The 18,664-nt window shown below is 39.5% G+C and overlaps 1 protein-coding gene across 24 annotated transcripts in view; it reads left to right on the forward strand.

Moving 5' to 3' along the window:
* NRXN3 (neurexin 3) overlaps positions 1 to 18,664 on the forward strand; it is a 1,439,541-nt gene that overhangs the window by 1,263,803 nt on the left and 157,074 nt on the right. For all 24 annotated transcript variants that reach the window (XR_011504710.1, XR_011504711.1, XR_011504714.1 and 21 more), the window contains one exon: positions 7,284 to 7,455. Coding sequence is in view for 19 of the 24 variants with exons in the window: in XM_070514127.1 (XP_070370228.1) it covers positions 7,284 to 7,455 (172 nt within the window). In the remaining 5 variants the exon portion in view is untranslated. The remainder of the gene's footprint in view (positions 1 to 7,283; positions 7,456 to 18,664) is intronic.

Consider the following 18,664-nt stretch of genomic DNA (forward strand, 5'->3'; position numbering starts at 1 on the left):
ATCACCCTATGTAATTGTGTAGGTAAGATGTAAGATGTTCTGGAAAACTTCTGGATGATTTAAAATGTGCTTCCTAATTTTGAGGACTAGAATGTTGTTACTGTGGGCACTGGGCTTAAGTTCTCTTTATTAAGGCCATTGGCTGGTTCTTCACAGCTGTGGTAGAGATTTGGGGGGTAAGCAAGGCATTTATGGGAGATGTTCAGTCTGTACTGGGTTTCAGTTAGCACTGCCCTACCAGCTGTCACCTGAATCCTGCCAGGAGACTGCTCCAGGTCTTGGCACAACACTGGGGCTCCTACGGAAATGAACTTTAATTTTTGCTTTGTAGTCAGACTTAACTACCAAATGAGGCAGTGTGACATTGGGGTCTGTGGATAAGAAGTGAATGTTCAGAGTGGATTTGAAGGACGTGATGACTCAGGATGCCGGTTTGTGACCAGTGACTCTTAGAGCTGTGGCTCTGACTTGCATCTTATTTACTTGCACTAGCCGTCTTGTCCTTCCTTGATTCTCCCCGCTCAGGTCAGAGTTCCTGTTGTCCTGAGCTGTCATCCATGCTCTCTCTCTTTTTTCCTTTGCTTGGAGTTTGAGATGGAGCTGTCTTGAGCTATTTATCAGTCTTATCTCTCTTGGCCCTCTGTTAGTATTTCAGTCTGTGGATCTAATCCGCTTTAATTGATTGACCTCGCACAACCAGACATCAGCAAAACAACAGAAGAGGCACGACAGCAGACAAGGGGAGAGGTGGATGCAATCTTGCAGGGTGTGTGCAAAGGTCATTGAGACCTGTGCAGAGTTAGGAAAATAGAATTCATTTCCAAGCCATTTAACGTGAAATTTCAAGGGACAATTTACACAGATTCCGCAGCTGATGATCTTGTTTGGGAGACAGTCATTCTAAAGAGGACCTTATCCTGCAGGGCATGTGCAAAAGCCTCTGACTCATCTGTCATCTGTCATACTGTTTCTCAGTTAACTCCACCATCTTCACAATTATCACCATCTTCACTCCACCATTAGCATCATTGTTATAGCATCCTTTGCAGAGCACTTCAGAATTTGCCAAAATTTTATTTCTCTTAAGTACCACATAATAGAGGTATCATTATTATTACTGTTGTCTTTATATAGTTATTCTCATTTTTCATACAGATAGCTTGACCTTTGGATAGTTGAGAGATCTGCTCAAGATCACCTGGACAAGAAGATGCGGAGCCTTGATGAGGCCCAGGTCTTCTGATTCTAAATCTTAAAAGCTTATGGAACCCAGAGCAGACATTTTCTATTCACCTGTCCTTCCTGTCATAGCCACACTTAAGCTCCTCAAGGGAAAGGGACTGGGTCATTGTCATGGGATGTTAATAAAAGTCCAAACTCTCTCCAATCTCCACAGTTGGAGTCTTATCAGGTTGGGTGATTCCTAATGGTCTTATTCTCTACCTCAGACTGCTCCAGGGAGAGACCTGGTCTCTTTTATTTCTTGAACCCTTCAATAGTCATGGCTCTGCACACTCACCGCTTATTAGCTAACAATTGTTCTAGGTCTACATCAAGGAGACCCTGACATTGAAAGCATGGACTGATGATCTTCACTGAAAGGCAGTTAATAACCATGAAAAGAACCCATAATACGTTCTACTAAATGCAGAGTGTTTTATTCTAAGGAACTTCAATAAAATCCCCCCTCAGTCAAAATTATCTGATGAATCACGTAAATTGTTCCTCACTTTTTGTAGTTTACAGATTGCATATATAAAGCACGAGACTACGCGTTTTGCCCAAGACGTATTGCAAAAACATCTGAATATAGATTACCAGTTCTCTACTTTATCCTCTACTGTTCAAATTCTGTTTAGCCTCCTGTGACATAAAAAGTTATTATCATAACTTGTTTCTATTACAACTACACATTCTTATTCATTACTCATTCACTTATTCATGGATTTAACAAATATTTACTGAGCACCTGCTAGGATCCCTACATGCAAGAAACCCACAATGAGGCTAAGCAGACGCATTAGGCGGGGTGGGCAGACAGAATTTACATAATATGTGCTGTATACGCCATTTTACATGAATAACTCAGTTGCAACATGTAATACTTATGACTGAAACATAGCAAAGTGAAAAACCCATGGATTTTAAAGTCAGACAAACCTGAATTCTAATCTTGAACACATATTATATTAGTTGTGTAAATTCCCAATTCTCTGACTCTCCATCTTTTTAACGTATAAAATATGGAGGGGAATTGTGAGAATTTGAAATTCTTCTATCAAAGAATTTTTACTCAGCACGTACTCTGTCCATCAAGGTAGTCTTGGTCCTGCTGCAGTAACAAACAGCTTCAAATATTTGGTGGCATAAAGGAACTATGCTTTGTTTCTCAGTCATGTTCCATGTCCATTGCAAATTGGCTTGTTGCCATCCTCACTCAATGACCCAAGCTGATGAAGAAGCCGCCACCAGGAATTTACTGGGTGCAGTGAGTTGAGAGCCAATGGGAGAACTCTGGTGGCTCTCATACCAGCTATTAAATGCATGGCTCAGGAGTGACACCATATTTCTTGGTCAACACTGTTCTTGGCCCTACACATCACAAGGGGACCCAGAAGTTAGTTCTTACTATGACCCTGTAATGGGGAAGAACTAGAAAAATGTAGTAAACAGTGCCCCTGGTTACTTTCCTTACTGTGACTCAGACTTTGTAATGGGTATGGAAGGCCTGACAGTGTCTGGCACAAAGATGGATCACATGCACGTTGTTCTTCCTGTATTATTGCCTAGCACTGATGTCACAAATTTTGGGGGAAGCCTAGAAGTTAAGCTGCTGAGAACTGCTCCCTTTGCTTATCTCCCTGGCATACATTTGGGAGTTCCAGTTCTGTTTCTGTCAGCTGCAATTTTCTAAAAGAGTGGATGATGCATTCTGCTTTCCCTGGGGGCACTCTGGAACAAATGAAGAGATTGCCTTCAGGGAGATCTTTATTCCTGAGGATTTTTCTTGCCCTTGTGCATTTCTGCTCCTGAAATCTGACCGCAGTGTTGGTAGCATCTCTTGGGTCACCTCTACAGCAATAACTGTAATGTGGCTGAGGGAAGATCAGAAAGCTGGAGCCAGGCTAATCTGAGGAACCAGGTGGGCTCATAAACTATCATTACTGATGAAGAATGACTTACTGGCTATTTAAAGACAGCTGTTTTCTGTACCGTTCAGTTTTGTCCTGAATACACTTGAGGATTCTATGACAACGTCTTCTGATTTACCACTTGTCTTTGTTTTTTAATATTGAGGAAGAACATAGATTGAAGTGTTTGCCTTGGTAGCAACTTTAGTGGTGATGGGTGTGGAGTTATTAAAATTTATAGTCATGCTATTTTTGCAACAACACTTTGCTTGTCTTGGAGAGGCTTATAAAAGGCACCAAGGAATGTGGAGAGAGAACAACTACCAAATTGTGACAGGAAATTAACTGTGCAAATGTTGTTTTCTAAGTTTCTGTTTGCTAAAATTTACACTTGTTTTCAAAATATTTCTTGATGACAGTGTCGCGAAACCAACAAGTCCTTAGCTCGTGACACTACTTTCAACTACAGTAATGAGAGGAAAGAAAGGGAAAAGATGACTGATGTTTATTGAGGTCCCAAAGTATACACAACCACGTGCCAGGTTCTTCACATGTGTGTGTTCTTCTAGAATGCTCCCAAAAAGCTTCAGAGGTTGCAATTCACTTCTCCCTCCCTCCGCACATCCTTTTATAGAAGAGAAATAAGAAGTTAAATAACTTGCCCAAGATCATCCAGCTTTAAGACTTAGAGGTATTATTTGAACCATGCTATGCTGAAACCCATGTTTGTCCTATGGAACCAATGAACTTTTCCAATAATCACAGAGTGTTATGTATGAACAAATAATGGATGGTTCATTCTCCTGATCTCATTTATCCCTCATAATTGTATAATATTTTATTATTATAAAGTGCTGTCATCTTAATCATATCATTTCAGCCTAAGAATAGCCCTATGATACATGTGAAGCTGTTATCCTGTCCCCATAACATATTGTCAAGAATAGGGTTCAGAAAAGCTAAGTAATTTGACAAAGGTCAGTCAAGGCTGACTCCTTCACATCTTCTCTTCTCTGGACACGTGAACCAGCAGAGTTTATTTTCAAGGTAGTTGAGCATGATGGATTCAAGCCTGGGAAACTATATGAGTATTTGCCACAAGGCTTATAACGAACTGAGACAAAGCAGTTAGCCACAGATTATCATGCCACTGTGGTCCCAAGACAAATGACAAAGAGGTTACAGTAATGAAATCTTATTACTGTGGGTAAAGAGACCACATCTGAGGTCTAGCACAGCCACATTTACCACTGCGGGAAGCACAATGAAGCATCTGGGTAAGGGTCTCTACTGACACTGGCAGCGTACTAGCAGGATTAAGAAGATCTCTCCAAAACAGTGATTGCAATGGCAAATGTGTGGTGCCTAAGATAAGGACCAAATATTTATTCTGGCAGAGATTAAATCTTTTCTTTTCCTGAATCTATTATGGATCTTGCAGAAAATCTCTCCAAGAATATATCTCCCTCATCAGCCAACTCACTGAGCCAGAACTGTACTTTGCCACTGCTGTTGCTGAAAAGCTGCAGAATGCTGGTTTAAAGGTCTCCTCTCTCCCCTTAAAGCTGTTCTCCATCCACGATTAATTAGCGACTCAGAGGTGAATTGAATCACCAGCAGTCCTTTCCATGCCTCCAGGATTTATATAGTGGTTTCTCATTGAAGAACAGTGGTGCGATAAACAGCCCACCTTGTGGGGTGGGCAGAGGAGTAATGGTGTCTGCAGTCATGGTTTCTTAACTCCTCCAGTCCTTTCATTCTGTTAAACAGGTTATGACTCAAGTTATAATAGCCTAGCTTATTTAGGCATGAGGATGATTAGGTACCAACACACAAACACACATACACACACATCCTTAGAAATGAGTGCCAGCGGCCAGCCCTGTGGCCGAGTGGTTAAGTTCACAGTGTGGCCCAGGGTTTCGCTGGTTCGAATCCTGGGCACGGACATGACACCGCTCATCAGGCCATGCTGAGGTGGCGTTCCACATAGCACGACTGCAGGCACTCACAACTAGCAGATACAATTATGTACTGGGGGGCTTTAGGAAGAAGAAGGAGGAGGACAAAAAAGAAAAGATTGACAACAGATGTTAGCTCGGGTGCCAATCTTTAAAAAAAATCTCTTCAAAAAAAAAAAAGAAACGAATGCCAACTCTTTAAGAGAAAGCAAAAAGGTCATGTTGTCATTTCTTAATTTCTAGGGAAGGGGAAAGAATAACATATATCTTAATATTATTAATTGTGGGCATGAAAGATGCAAAAGAACCCATCATCAGGTTCACATATCTATGCCTCATATTTTAGAGCAAGGGACTTTGATTAGCGCTGGAGATACAGAGATGAAAAAACAAAACAAAACTGAGAGCATATAAACAGCGATTTAAGAAATCATGAGTATGTTTAGTCACCATTTGGGGAGGCACCTGTATTACGTTTCCCAGAGAACAGAACATGGGAGTTGCAGACATCATTTTACGTGGTGTACTATCCTGTCTGGGCACAAAGGAAGCAATGATATCCACCCTACAGCTCACCATACTGCAGGCTGAAAGCAGCTTTTGTTGATCAGCTTATGTTCCTGTTTTCTAAGATCGAGACTCCCAGATACTTATCTATTTTTTTTTATTGGAAACAAGATGTGTTCGCATACTAAAGGAAAATTGTCAAGTTGAGGAAAGCCTGTCTTTTGGAAAAATAAGTAAAGTGTACCAAACTATATGGAAACCAGTGCCTGAAATCTCACCAGAAGTTTTAATTTTTTGAATTTAAGCAAAATAAGTACTTAATAAATATTGTATTTATGTGCTGAATGAATAAATGAATGAATGAACTAAATTACCAAATTTGAGATGCAGTGCAATCTTTCCTACATCTTAGTTTATGTGGATTCTAGACTTCTTTTCCCATCTCCTCCTCCTCCTCTTCCTCCTTGTTCTTCTCCTTCTCTTTCTTGAATAAGGAAATAGAGGATAACAGAGTATGTGGACAGATGTTGTGACTCAGTCTTGCAGAACATCAGAATTACAACTAAATTTTATTATCCTTGGATGTCCACCCTATTGCTTAGCCAATAATCAGGCAACTATAGAAATGGAAAAAGATGTCTCCTTTCTCTCCTTGCCCATCCCTCATGACACCCTGCATGCGGAGATCCATTTCCATGAGGGTGAGAGAGCCTGATTATGTCTACTCAGTAAGGTTACTTTCATTTTATGTTTCATTGTGAATACTAATTCTAACGCCTAGTCATGATCAATTATTAGAGGAAAAGAGCAAGAGTTTGAATAGCATTGTTATTTATATTTCAGCGTCTCTGAGCACTTCCGAGGAGGTGGATTATGTCGTTACCTCCACCTTCACCACCACCATCACCATCACCATAATCATCACCTTCACTGGTATAGAGTTAAGCTTCTGGAATTCATTGCGTTTTCTCTCCCCAAAGTCTTTTGGGGGCCACACAGTTTCTCTTCTGCTGTGTACCATAAAGCTATAGCGCTGACTGTTACATCCCTCTCTTGGGATAGCCTTAAGAGTAGGGCTACAGGTGTGGGAAGGGTGGCAGCCATCTGACCCTGAAAACCCCAGCTCAGTTTCTCTGGCCTCTACTGAAGATGCCTTTTTCTATGTGGTTTGGACCTACAGCAAGTATCATCAGGAGTGGTTTTATAGTTCTAGCTCCTCTGCCATTGACTCCTAACCATTCTGTACCCCTCCCCTTGACCTTGATTCCCTCAAAATGTGCAAGCAGGCTCATATTTCTTCTTTAATCCTAAATCTGTATTGTGAGGTGATCTAGGGTCCAGTGTCTTATTAGCTTCTCCTAGGAAATGGGCCTAATGCATCTCACAGAACTGAACTTGGCAGTGTCACTACACAGTTGTTAGGTAACTATGTGGTTCCAGCTTTGATATCTGTTGAAGGCAATCAAATGATGTAACCTGTGCAGTGCAGCCTGTGAGAGCAATTTGGGTGGCTTTCTATCATTGGTTTTTATGTTCAGGATGAAATGTAGGATACTATTATTAACTTCATGCTGACAGCTCCCTCTGGGCACCTACGGATTTATTGTTAGTTGTAGGATCAACTTTAAAGGGAGAAAACCTTGTGGTTAGTGATAATTATGCCTTTTGTATTTCTTTATTACAGGAACAGGGGAAAATTGGAGTTGTCTTCAATATTGGCACAGTTGACATCTCTATTAAAGAGGAGAGAACCCCTGTAAATGATGGTAAATACCACGTGGTGCGCTTCACTAGGAACGGTGGCAATGCCACACTTCAAGTGGACAACTGGCCAGTGAATGAACATTATCCCACAGGTACATGTTTCACTCTCAATGACTATACTCTCTTTTGCTCTCCCATTCTTACTCCTAAATGGTGATTTTCTCATGACCATCACCAAATCATAAAACACTGAATATTAAGCATACATTCATGTTTTTTGGATGAGAAGATATGTTATTTCTTTAAGACTTGGTCCAGTGTAGGGAGCTTCTGGAGACTTACTAACTATGCACTGAACACTTTTTGTCAACCTGACTAATACTGCCTGACTGGCTCATACCAAATACAATTATTGTAGGTTTCCCAGGGTACTGCAAATGATGACCAATGGAGGGAAGGGGCACCATCTCTACATCTCTATCATGAGCTATCGTTGATAATCATGGAATAATCTGGACTTTGTGGTACCATTGAGTCAGGTATGGTTGAAGGTACAGATGGCCAGAGATTTGGGAAAGACTGTGAAAGGAGGTTTACTAAACCTGAATTGATAAACATCAAGTCAGGATAATAATGAGAGAAAAACTAAGGATGGAATTTAATTCATTTGGTTGACATTGCCAATTTTTTTCTTTTACTTACACTAAGCCTGCCTTGATATTCAGAGATTGGTCCTAGTAGGCATTTTAATAGCAAGCATGCTGGTGTGGGAGGGAGAGAGGTTAATCATCTGTTTAAATTTTATAGTTAAGGAGCATTTGCCAACAAACTCCCAGAGCCAGATGGCGGAATCAAGGGCAATGCGAGGAAAGGTTGCCTTCTTTAAAAGAGATCCTTCAAATAATCCCTTAGCTTTTCTCTCTCATCTCCCACATATCCCAGGAAAAGAGCCCTGAACCCTGATCAGAAAAGTTCCAGGAATGGAAAGGAAAATACTTGGGCTAATGGCTTTGCTCCGCAATTGCATTATCACCTGGTAGATGCAAGAGAATAGCTTCGAATATTGAAATTTTCACTAATATGGGCATGTTGCTATGTCTAACTCTTTATCTCCTACCCTCCAACTTCCCATCATTTTCTATTATCCTCTCCCTTCCATTATAATGAGGTAGACACAGAGAAGAGGAAGCCAGAAGCACATTCCTAGAAGTTTAAGAGCTGTTTAGCTAATAATAATCAAACTTAAGAGAAATGTATAAAGTAAATTTGACTATTTGTGGCCCCAAAATTTTTAATGACTTGAAGGCTGTATTTTATTTTCATGCCTAATTCAGCATTAATTTTCTTTAAAAGCCAATCAGAAGTAACTGTGCTACTGGGTTTTTTCTCCTAATAGCCAGTCTTCCAATATCTGGTTTAAGAATTATGGGAGCATCCACAAACAGCAGAAAAGACCCCCAAGGTACTGAAGAAAAAGCCCCACCTACCCATTTATCCACTATCTCAATCTCCGTACAATATCCAGTTCAGCCTTTTCTAGGAGTCTCCTATCATACTCTTAGCACTTCTTAGATTAAGGCACAAAAAATGACCTTATGCATTTATCTTTGAGCCTTTGAAGAGAGCCAGAGGTGTGAGCTGCTACTGTGAATTCTCACCATCATCCAAATTCACTAGACACTAATAGACCTGATTTTTAAATGCTTCTGGCTTAAACTCTGGGGGCTTGGGGTGGGGGGAATCAAATAGCCTGAGATCGTAAAAGCTGCTCATTTGCTCACAGGAAAAATCAATCTCTCTCTATACATATTATCGTTGGCCCTGCTAGTGCTGCTGTAGGGTTTGTTGTGTTTCTGTTAGGAATTTCAAAGATTTCTAAATTGATGTTAACCACTTGCCCTGAGCCAATATAGAATCCACAAGTTTGCTGCCAGTGATGATAAGGCTCTTTAGTGGTCATTTTAAAGCCACAGACATGTAAGAAAAACAGTGATCCTTGCTGTGTGCCTATCTCTTTGTAGTTTTAGTTCCAAATTATGGGTTTCTTCTTATGTTTTCAAAACAGAATAAACCTTTCTTTAATGGTGTTGCTTCCCACTGAAAACTATTATTACTAGTAACTGTTGGAACTGTCATTTGGTAATGATATGTGTTATTATTACAGGACCTGACACAGTATAGTCTGTATAACTATGGGCTTTGGAGTCAACTGGCTGGAGTTGGGATCTTGATGCCAGTCGCTGTGAGTCTAAGGCAGGCTGGATCAAGACCTTGAAATGCCCTAACCACTGAAATATTTGATGCCTCCCCCCGCATATAATTCAAAATACAATAACCATAAAATAAGTGTAAGAATTTCTAACAGTTCTGATTTTTCTTCACTGATGATCACTGTACTCCTTTAAAAATATTTCAAATTCTTTCTCCTCATTTTTGACTCTCCGTGCTTTCTTGGTTCTCTAAGTAAGTGCTTATTCCTCTTATTTGGTGATCCAATTCCTAACCTTAGGCAAATTATTTAACCTCCCTAATCTGTTTCCTAGTCTGTAAAATGGAGTAATGATAATACTTACTTTTCAGGTCTAATGCGAAGAGTAAGTGAGTTCAGCAGATGTAAAATATTTGACATAATGCTGGGTCGATTAAGTCATTACTTAATAAATATTAGCTTTGTGGATTACCAAACGTTTGGGTAGCATTTTTTACTATTACAAAATCATTCATGCAGATTACCTCATCTTAATTACTAAATAGCCAGTGAATTGGATAGGGTGGATGTTTTTATTCTCCATTTCAAATTTAAAAAGAGACCCAGGAGATACTGTGTTTTTCCTATGATCACACAGTAAATGAAGGACAGAGCTAGGACCAGATTCTCCCGTTCCCAGCTGGACATGATTTCCACTATTGTTCCCACAGCAAATTGGGGGATATTTTGAAAAACACATAGATAGAAATGAAGATCTTTCTTCCTGTATCATCTTAGATTTATTCCTTTTTAGAAGTGTCATATTACAAAGGTCAGTACCTGTAACCACACAAAGGTGGTTATTGTGAGATGTGGAATCAAAAATCCCCCTTTAGAAAGGAAAAGTTCTTTTAACTGTGGTAAAAGACTCATTTGTAAGAAGTCTAAGCTGTCCTCCGTAAAAAAATGACAATGGGCTTTCATAAAGCAATTGAAAGAATACTGAGTATTTAAAGGAGTTATCATCTTACTTTGTTGCCTAGATTGCAAAGTGATTTCGAAAAGTCCAACATTCTGGTTTCACATTCCACTCTGCCAAGACTTCCTAGGAGTGGCTCACCTTTTGAGCTTTAGATAACTTATTTTCTCTCCTACCTGCCTTCCTTTGCTATTCAATGAATCCATTTAACTAAATTTAAAGCATCTATTAGAGTGACCTGGCAATATTTACTTAACGTATTTTAAACCATAAAATGAAAATACCCCCTCTTTCTGGGCGTCAAAGAACAAAGCCACCTGGCCAGTCAATCTTGACACAGTTTCTGCAAACGTGATATATCCTCCTTTTTCCAAGCCGTTCTGTTTTATTGATAGTGATGAGTATAGAAACCATCAAGTGGAATTCAGTTGTGCTACTTTATTGCTAATATTTAAACAGTAAAGATTCATAGAGGAGCTCCTACAGAATGTTCGCTTACATTATCTCATTCTGAGGGCGTGCTCTCCGGTAATTGTTCCTGCTCACCAGGTTCCTGTGCATCAAGATGAATGGGTCAACTCCAGAATCTTCTTCTGGGCATTTAGAGGATTTTACATCCTGAAACATCCCACTGTGAAATATTTAGAAACCAGCTGGGCACAGGGCACGTAGCATTCGTTCTTTGTGAATCAGGAAGGATCCAAAACGAAAATAGTTCTATCACCATCAGAATCTTATATCACTTCATTCTGGGGGATAGAACTCAAAAGCAACTTCTTTCTTTGAACCTGAAAATAGAAAGTCTAAGGAACAGGAGAGGGAAATAAAAGAAGAATCAGCCCAGAGTTCTCATCTAGGGACTGACAAATGTGCCTTATAAAGCTCTCGCTGCTGTCTTGACACAATGCACTGGTGGAGAGGAGCGAGGGGAGGTGAAAGGTGAGTTGAGCGTGGGAAATTAATTTTAGCCCCAGATTTGGCCCCCTGGAGGCTGGGCTGAGTGGGATTGTTAGAGATCCTCCTTGTGCTGCGAGTGGGTGGCTGGTTGTGTCATCAGGGCTATTAGAACGCTGAGCATGTGCCGTAAGGCGCTTTTCAGGTCAGAGCCAGGCTTCCTGGGAAGTGAAGACTGATAAGCAGCTGGGCTGTGCAGGACTTTCTATCTTTCCTCGGCAAGTGGTGCTGATGAGAGCCCGGTCTCAACTGTTTTTCTTTTTTTTTCCTCAATGCCGCAAACCAAGTCAGTTGAAGTACTCAATTGGATTCTCCTTCCTCAGTCGATAAAATGCCCACTGATGACCTATACTTAAATCCTGTTTGACTACCCAATTCGAAACGTGAAAAGGATGTAGAAGTGGCTTCACTTTAAGGACATTAGAAAACTCTTTATATTTGAATGTGTCAAATTCCCCAGAACCTTAGCTTTACAGGCATTGAAAGTAAAAACATTGCTAAGTGCTTACTGATGCTCAAAGTGCCTTCATATACATTATTACATTTGAGCCTCACTCCATCCTGTGAAGGAACTGGGTTTGGTATTATTATTCCTGCCATACCTCTATTAAGGTTGCATTATGGAGACTCTGAGAGGCTAAATAACCTACCCAGTATCACACAGCTTAAGGGATAGAGCCAACATTCCTAGCCTGATCTCAGATTGCTCTACCTCAAATTTCCTGCCCATTTTTCTGTTATCAGAGTCACAATTTTATTGATACCAACCCTTGGTTTTCCGTTTTTTTTGTTTATGTTTTTTTCCATCAAAAGTTTTCTCAAATAGAAATCCTTCCGTGGAGTAGTTTGCTTAGTAGAGCTTCTCAGCCTTGGCACTAGTCATGCTTTGGGCTGGATAATTCCTTGCTGTGGAGGGGCTGTCCTGTGCATTGTAGGATGTTTAGCAGCATCCTTGACCTCTACTCTCTAGATGCCAGTAGCATGTCTCCACACATGCCCTCTGGGGGCCAAAATAACCCCCAGTTGAAAGAAAGTCTCCGACATATTTTGTTTCAAATGCTTATTGTCCTTTCATAGTTAACACAGTATACCTGGGGATGGGAGAGATGTTTTTGTCCACATCTCATCATGGATTATTGAGACACCGAAGGGTTAAAAATAAGTCTATATACTTGACATGATGCTGAAATTTCTTGGGTTTTCATTAATTCCTAGCCAGAAGGTTTTCTTTCCCTTTTCTTACCGTTTTTGCCTGCAAACATTTGAAGCCCTGCCAGATTTGAAGCACATATTAAAACAAACCCCATCTACCTGCTCATTCATCCATTCAGGACTAGTGTTACTTTCACTTCAACAGGAGAAAAGAACATAGATAGCGAAGTCCTGCAAAGGGAATAAGTATAAATACGATCAAGAGGGAAAGCCGTATTTGAACATGATTTCAAGACTGCAGAGATGTAACAGTATCTAGAGAGAGGCTCGCTTAATGAATGTGTTTGAACATTGCTAGGTACATTTTAAAACCATCTTACATATAAGTTCTTCAAACGTTTGTTCACACAACGTATCAATTAATCTATCAAACCAGTGCAACTGGAATACTTAGACTGCTAAATAGCCATTCTTTCCAATATGTCAGGAATGAATTAGGATTCACAAGTAGGAAAGTATCTATTTCCAAGGGACTTTCAACCTGCTGGGTTAGTCTTTGGTGAAAAAATGTTTAAAAAAATCTTTTCAATAGATATTTTTATGTGAAGCAATGTTCTTTAACCTCACTGTAAATGAGATTCTTCTGGAAACTTTTAATAAACTGTGTGTGCTAAGGCCCCAGTTCCAGGTAATCTAATTTAACTGATCTGGTCTGTAGTTCGTGGGTCAGCAGTGATGGCGTGACCTAGAAGCTTGTTAAAAAGGTAGAATGTTAGGTCCCACCCCAGGCCAACTGAATCGGAATCTGCATTTTAACAAGATCCCCAGGTGATTCATGTGCAGAGTAAAATTTGAGAAGTCCTGGTCCAGGCATCATATTTTTAAAAAAGCTCCAAAGATGATTCTATAGGCAACTAGGTCTCAGAATCACTGATATTTAGAAAGCTGAAAATATCTCTCTTCTTTTACACTGGCTATCAGTACTATTCAATATGGTGGCCACTAACCACATGTAGCCACACTGGTGATGTGGCTGGTATGACTGAGGCCCTGAAGGTTTAATTTTATTGTGCAATTCTCATGTCCTAGGCACTGAGGGATTTAAATACGTTTTCTCACTCAGTCTCAGGCCAGCCCTCAGGTGGCTGATATTGGATTAAGCAGAATTCGTACTCTCTTATTTCCTCCTTTTTCTTTTTTTAAAGATTGGCACCTGAGCTAACAACTGTTGCCAATCTTCTTTTTTTGTTTTCCGCTTTTTTCTCCCCAAATCCCTCCAGCACATAGTTGTGTACTTTTAGTTGTAGGTCCTTCTAGTTGTGGCACGTGGGACACTGCCTCAATGTGGCCTGACAAGTGGTGCCATGTCCGTGCCCAGCATCTGAACCAGTGAAACTCTGGGCTGAGGGAAGCAGAGCATGCGAACTTAAACACTCTGTCATGGGGCTCCTCTTATTTCCTCTTATCTGTTTTATATTAATGTAAATCTTCATTTATATCATTAGTAAAATAATGAGCATTTACCTTCATATACCTTCTGAACTTATCCATTTTGTCATTACACAGACACTGGGATAATAATGCCATTTGATTCATGAGGTGGTTGTCCCAGAGATGTAGAGAACAGCAGATACTACCATCATTCAGCTAAATTCATCCAGATGGTGATGGATGACCTTTGTTGCGCATTTACTAAATACTTCCCACTTTGTGTGCAACATCTTATTTAGCCTTGATACAACTCTTGAAGCGGTGTTCATTTTACTCCCATTTTACAGATTAGGAAGAGTCCCAGAGATCTTAGGGACTTCTCTGGCTCACAGCGTGAGTGGAAATGCTGGTCTTCCAGCCCAAAACCACCTGACTTGAGAGCTTCAGTTTTTAATCATATTCTCTTACTTCCATAAATTCCCTTTGATACTCTGGAACACATGCATGCCCCAGAAATTCTGTTCTTAACTCAAGTCTTGACAATGTAGAAATGTTCTCTCAAGTTAAATCTCCAATTTCTGCCAAGTTAGAAGTCAGCACTTCCCTGGGCATTTATGACATCTGCCTTCCTCCACGTCACCCGCTAGGCCTTTTGGGATTTGGGCAACCTCTTTCCTTTTGTGATCCCGTTTTCCTTCTAGCATGATATCTTAGTAGAGAGGGATAGCTTATTAGATGAAAAGCTGTTTTCCTATTCACTGGTCTTGCTTGGGGGATGGGAGGGCAGCAAGAGGGTGCTTCGTATTTTTTTCTTTAATTTTTGTTTTATAAGGCAAACTTCCTTTCTCTTTCGTGAATTCCTAGCCACAAGATAAATAGCCTTGTATCTTACAAGTTAAATACAATTACTGCTATCAAACCTAGAGCCTGTCTCTCCCTGTAAATGTCTCTTGGAAGCCGATAAGCATTCCAAGGCAAACTGTGAGCTTGTGGCTAATGCTAAAATTAAACATTACCACCCAGATTCAAGACTCTGTATCTCTATATATCTATATATATATATACAAACTGTGGAAGAGAAGAATATTTGAGAGAGGGAAAGGCAACTCATAAGCACATGGACACAAGGCTCGTTTCCCTAAGACATTAAGATAACACACAATTTAAGGTTATTTATAAAATAATTAAATAAGGCAAGAAGGAGTTTGTTATAATGATGAAGATTTAGATCAGATAATATGGTAGCAATTATAGTACTAAAGACATTATTTATCCAGAATTCTTTTGTGGACAAGGCAGTGCTTTTGATCTAGATGATTGTTGAGTGAAAGAATAATTTTGCTGGAAACTTCTATAGGACTTTATAAAATGCTCACCTTAGTCTTGGATCCTCGTTTTCTCATTGTTAGTTGAGTACCTTGGGGTTTAAAGGGGAAGGTGGCCTTTAACAAATTAAAAGACACATGATATTTATTTATTTAAACATTATACATAAATATAGTCTAGGGCCTCATGAAATAAGTGATGAGAAATTTGAGTGTGGCACTATTTAACTAGAGATGTAGGGAAAAGGATTTCTTAATTTCTATGAATAATGAGTATAGTTATGTTAAACCAAATCTGTGGAATAATACTTTTATGATTAGAAATACAATGTGGTCACCTTTTATGTGATTTTTAAATTATACTCATTTGAGATAGTGTGACATAAAAATACTAACAACATCTTACTTTATGCAAAGCGGTTGTGATTACATGACTTCTGCCAAATTAAATCAGCCATCAAATATTGCATAATTTCCAAGCTAAGTGAATTACAAGTTTTTTTTGCCCTATTGTCCACTTTAGGTAGTAAATAAAAATTCTGGCCTGCAGAATTAGTCTATAATTATGAAAATCGAGAATTAATTATTATCCCAAAAATAAAATGCAACTACCCTGTACTGTTTTCCCTCTGCCCCAGAGTTAGATGAACAACAGTGTCCTAACATCCTCACAAGAGTATAGCTTTATGTATAGGAAAAGTTTCCAAGCTTCATTATCTTCAATTTCAGTTTGCACAAGGTTGTAGAGTCCTTCTAGTTATTTAAAATCTAAAAGGAACATTTAGCTTCTTAAAGAAAGATGGTACATAAATATCCAATAATAATAATATATATTCACATACAGTATGTCATTTATAATTCTATAAAGCACAAGAGTAATGAAAGGTGCTTTAAACTGTAAATCACTCAATCGATTGTAATCATATTGCAGCTCATCTCAGAGAGATAAAGACCTTCCACTCCTCTAAAATCCCTGTCAATACCCCAGCAGGCTGAAGAAAGGGGAAAGGAGGGTCAGAGGAGGAAGGAGAGAGTGAGTTGAGGACAAAGAGACATTTCTAATCTAGAGTTCACAGAGTTAAAGTGGACCGGACTCGATTCCCAGCAATCTTTACAGCTTGCTCCGTAAGATGCATTTCTTTTTCACACGGCGCTTTTGCAGCCTTGCAGTAAGTCCCTGATGCTCTATGTTGGCCCAGATGGAGGGGTTGCCAGATGCCAAAGGTTGATATACAGTGCTGCATAAGAACACTCAGGTGTATGAGTGGAAAATGACAACTCAAGCCCAAAGCTAAAGGCTATATCAAAACAAGTGATAGAAATGAGTTGATAAGGGACCAGACAAAAAATTGTGTTGTACTTTTAAACAGCAGAAACACTTCAAAAGTCTTTTTACTAACTGATGTTGCCTCTTATATAAAAAAAAATGTTGCTAATTCCCCATCCTCATCAGTGGGATGTGTTTGAGTGGAGTGGTGGCCTATGAATTCATTCATTCACCATTCTACAAATATTTATTCAAAATCTATTTTGCATGTGAATCCATGCTAGGTGATGGGTATATGATGGGAAATAAAACACAGGCCCTGCCTTCAAGTTCTTACAGTCCAGGGTAAGAGAAATACATGTATAAAAGGAACATAATTTTAATACTTAAATTTTATTGTGCAATTATTAAGTGCCATGCACTGCACTGAGTTCTTATATTAAAACCTCACAATAGCCCTAAAGAGGTAGAGACTATTTTTATCATCATTTACAAGTGGGAATATAGAGGCTTATAAGATTAACTCTCCCAGGGTCATAAACTAGTATGTGAAGACCTGGGACGCCAGCCTATTACCATTTGGAAGGCAAACCTAACGTTCCTATGTAATAGACTATATTATACCTCCAGTTCCAAATAATGCAAGAAGGCGCTATCATTCCAATGAGATCTGGGTTCAGTGGCACATGGAAGTGCCTGATGGAGCCTGAGGACCAGACAGGGGTGGGCATGGGATGAAATTTGGACTGTGACCTTGAGCTCTCTAGGACAATTCTAAACAAACTCTGCTTTCCTACCTGGACATTCACAAGAATAACTGTAACATGACAACCTACGCTTTTCACGCTGAGGGGACTACTGGGCAGGCATTCTTCATACATTATTTCACTTAGTGTAATCTGCCCGATGGTTGTAGGAGAGAAGCATTAATCTTCCTTTTTCACAGAATAAACCAAAGCTCAGGGACTTTGAGCACATTTGATACAGTCACAGGGCCAGAAAGTGTCAACGCTGGGGTTCTACACAGATTTGTTTTTTCCTGCACCCCGATCTCTTTCTGTTACCCCATTTTTCCATCTATTTCCCAGGAGCAATCCAGTTTACATTATATACAGAGCTCAAATTCGCTTGGTTGACAGATGTAAATTCACATGCAAATTTACTACTGTTTCCCACATCTCAGTGCATTCTGAACACTCTGTAATCACATTATTAAACATTTACTAGAAATGTGCTTCTGCCCGATGCACAATTGCCAGTCTAAGTGTTTAATTAAACTAGATTTGTTTTCATTTTAATCACATTATTAAAATGTGGTTTTTTCAGAGTTCAATGGTGAAATCTTCATTCCAAATGCCTACAAGTGTCTGAGAGCTGTATATCCTGGAGAAGAGGAGGAGGATATTACAACATGTCCTTGCACAAAGGATTTTAGGAGAATAATATTAATTAATAATGGGTAACACTGAAACAGTATGTCTTCTGTGCAAGGCTCATGAATTATCACATTGGATCCTTCTCACAACACCCTGGAAGGGGAATCTATTATTATTCCCATTTTAGAGATGAGGAAACTGAGTCTCAGAGAGGTTAAGTAACATGCTCTCCAGTATCATACAACTAGTAGGTGACAGGGCCAATTTGGAGGTAAATATAGGCATGGAGACCCTGATACCTCTATTTAGATTTGCCTTTGCTTGTTGTTGGGTGACTCTTGATCTAGATCATGCATATTTTGAAGCCTATGCTCTATTTTTCCTGATCTGTCAGCCTTATTTTGTGGGTTGTCTCATCTCTGTTTAGAATGAAGAGAGCAAGGTCCTCTCTAAGTAGATGAGTTAAATCCCAGAGACATAGAACATAATACTGCTAACCAGAGTAGCATAGACTCACTGGTAAGGTTAATTCAGGATGAAGAAATAAGTAAATGAGACAGGCAATCCACTTACCCATACTTAAGCAAACAAAGACCCAATCATACACCGCTTTCCTACCGAACACCAAAGGCTTAGATTCAGTTCCACCTTTATTTATGTTATGCCGTACATTGCTTAGAGCATCATTT

The sequence above is a fragment of the Equus asinus genome, chromosome 7, assembly GCF_041296235.1.
Source record: "Equus asinus isolate D_3611 breed Donkey chromosome 7, EquAss-T2T_v2, whole genome shotgun sequence".
NCBI lineage: Eukaryota > Metazoa > Chordata > Mammalia > Perissodactyla > Equidae > Equus > Equus asinus.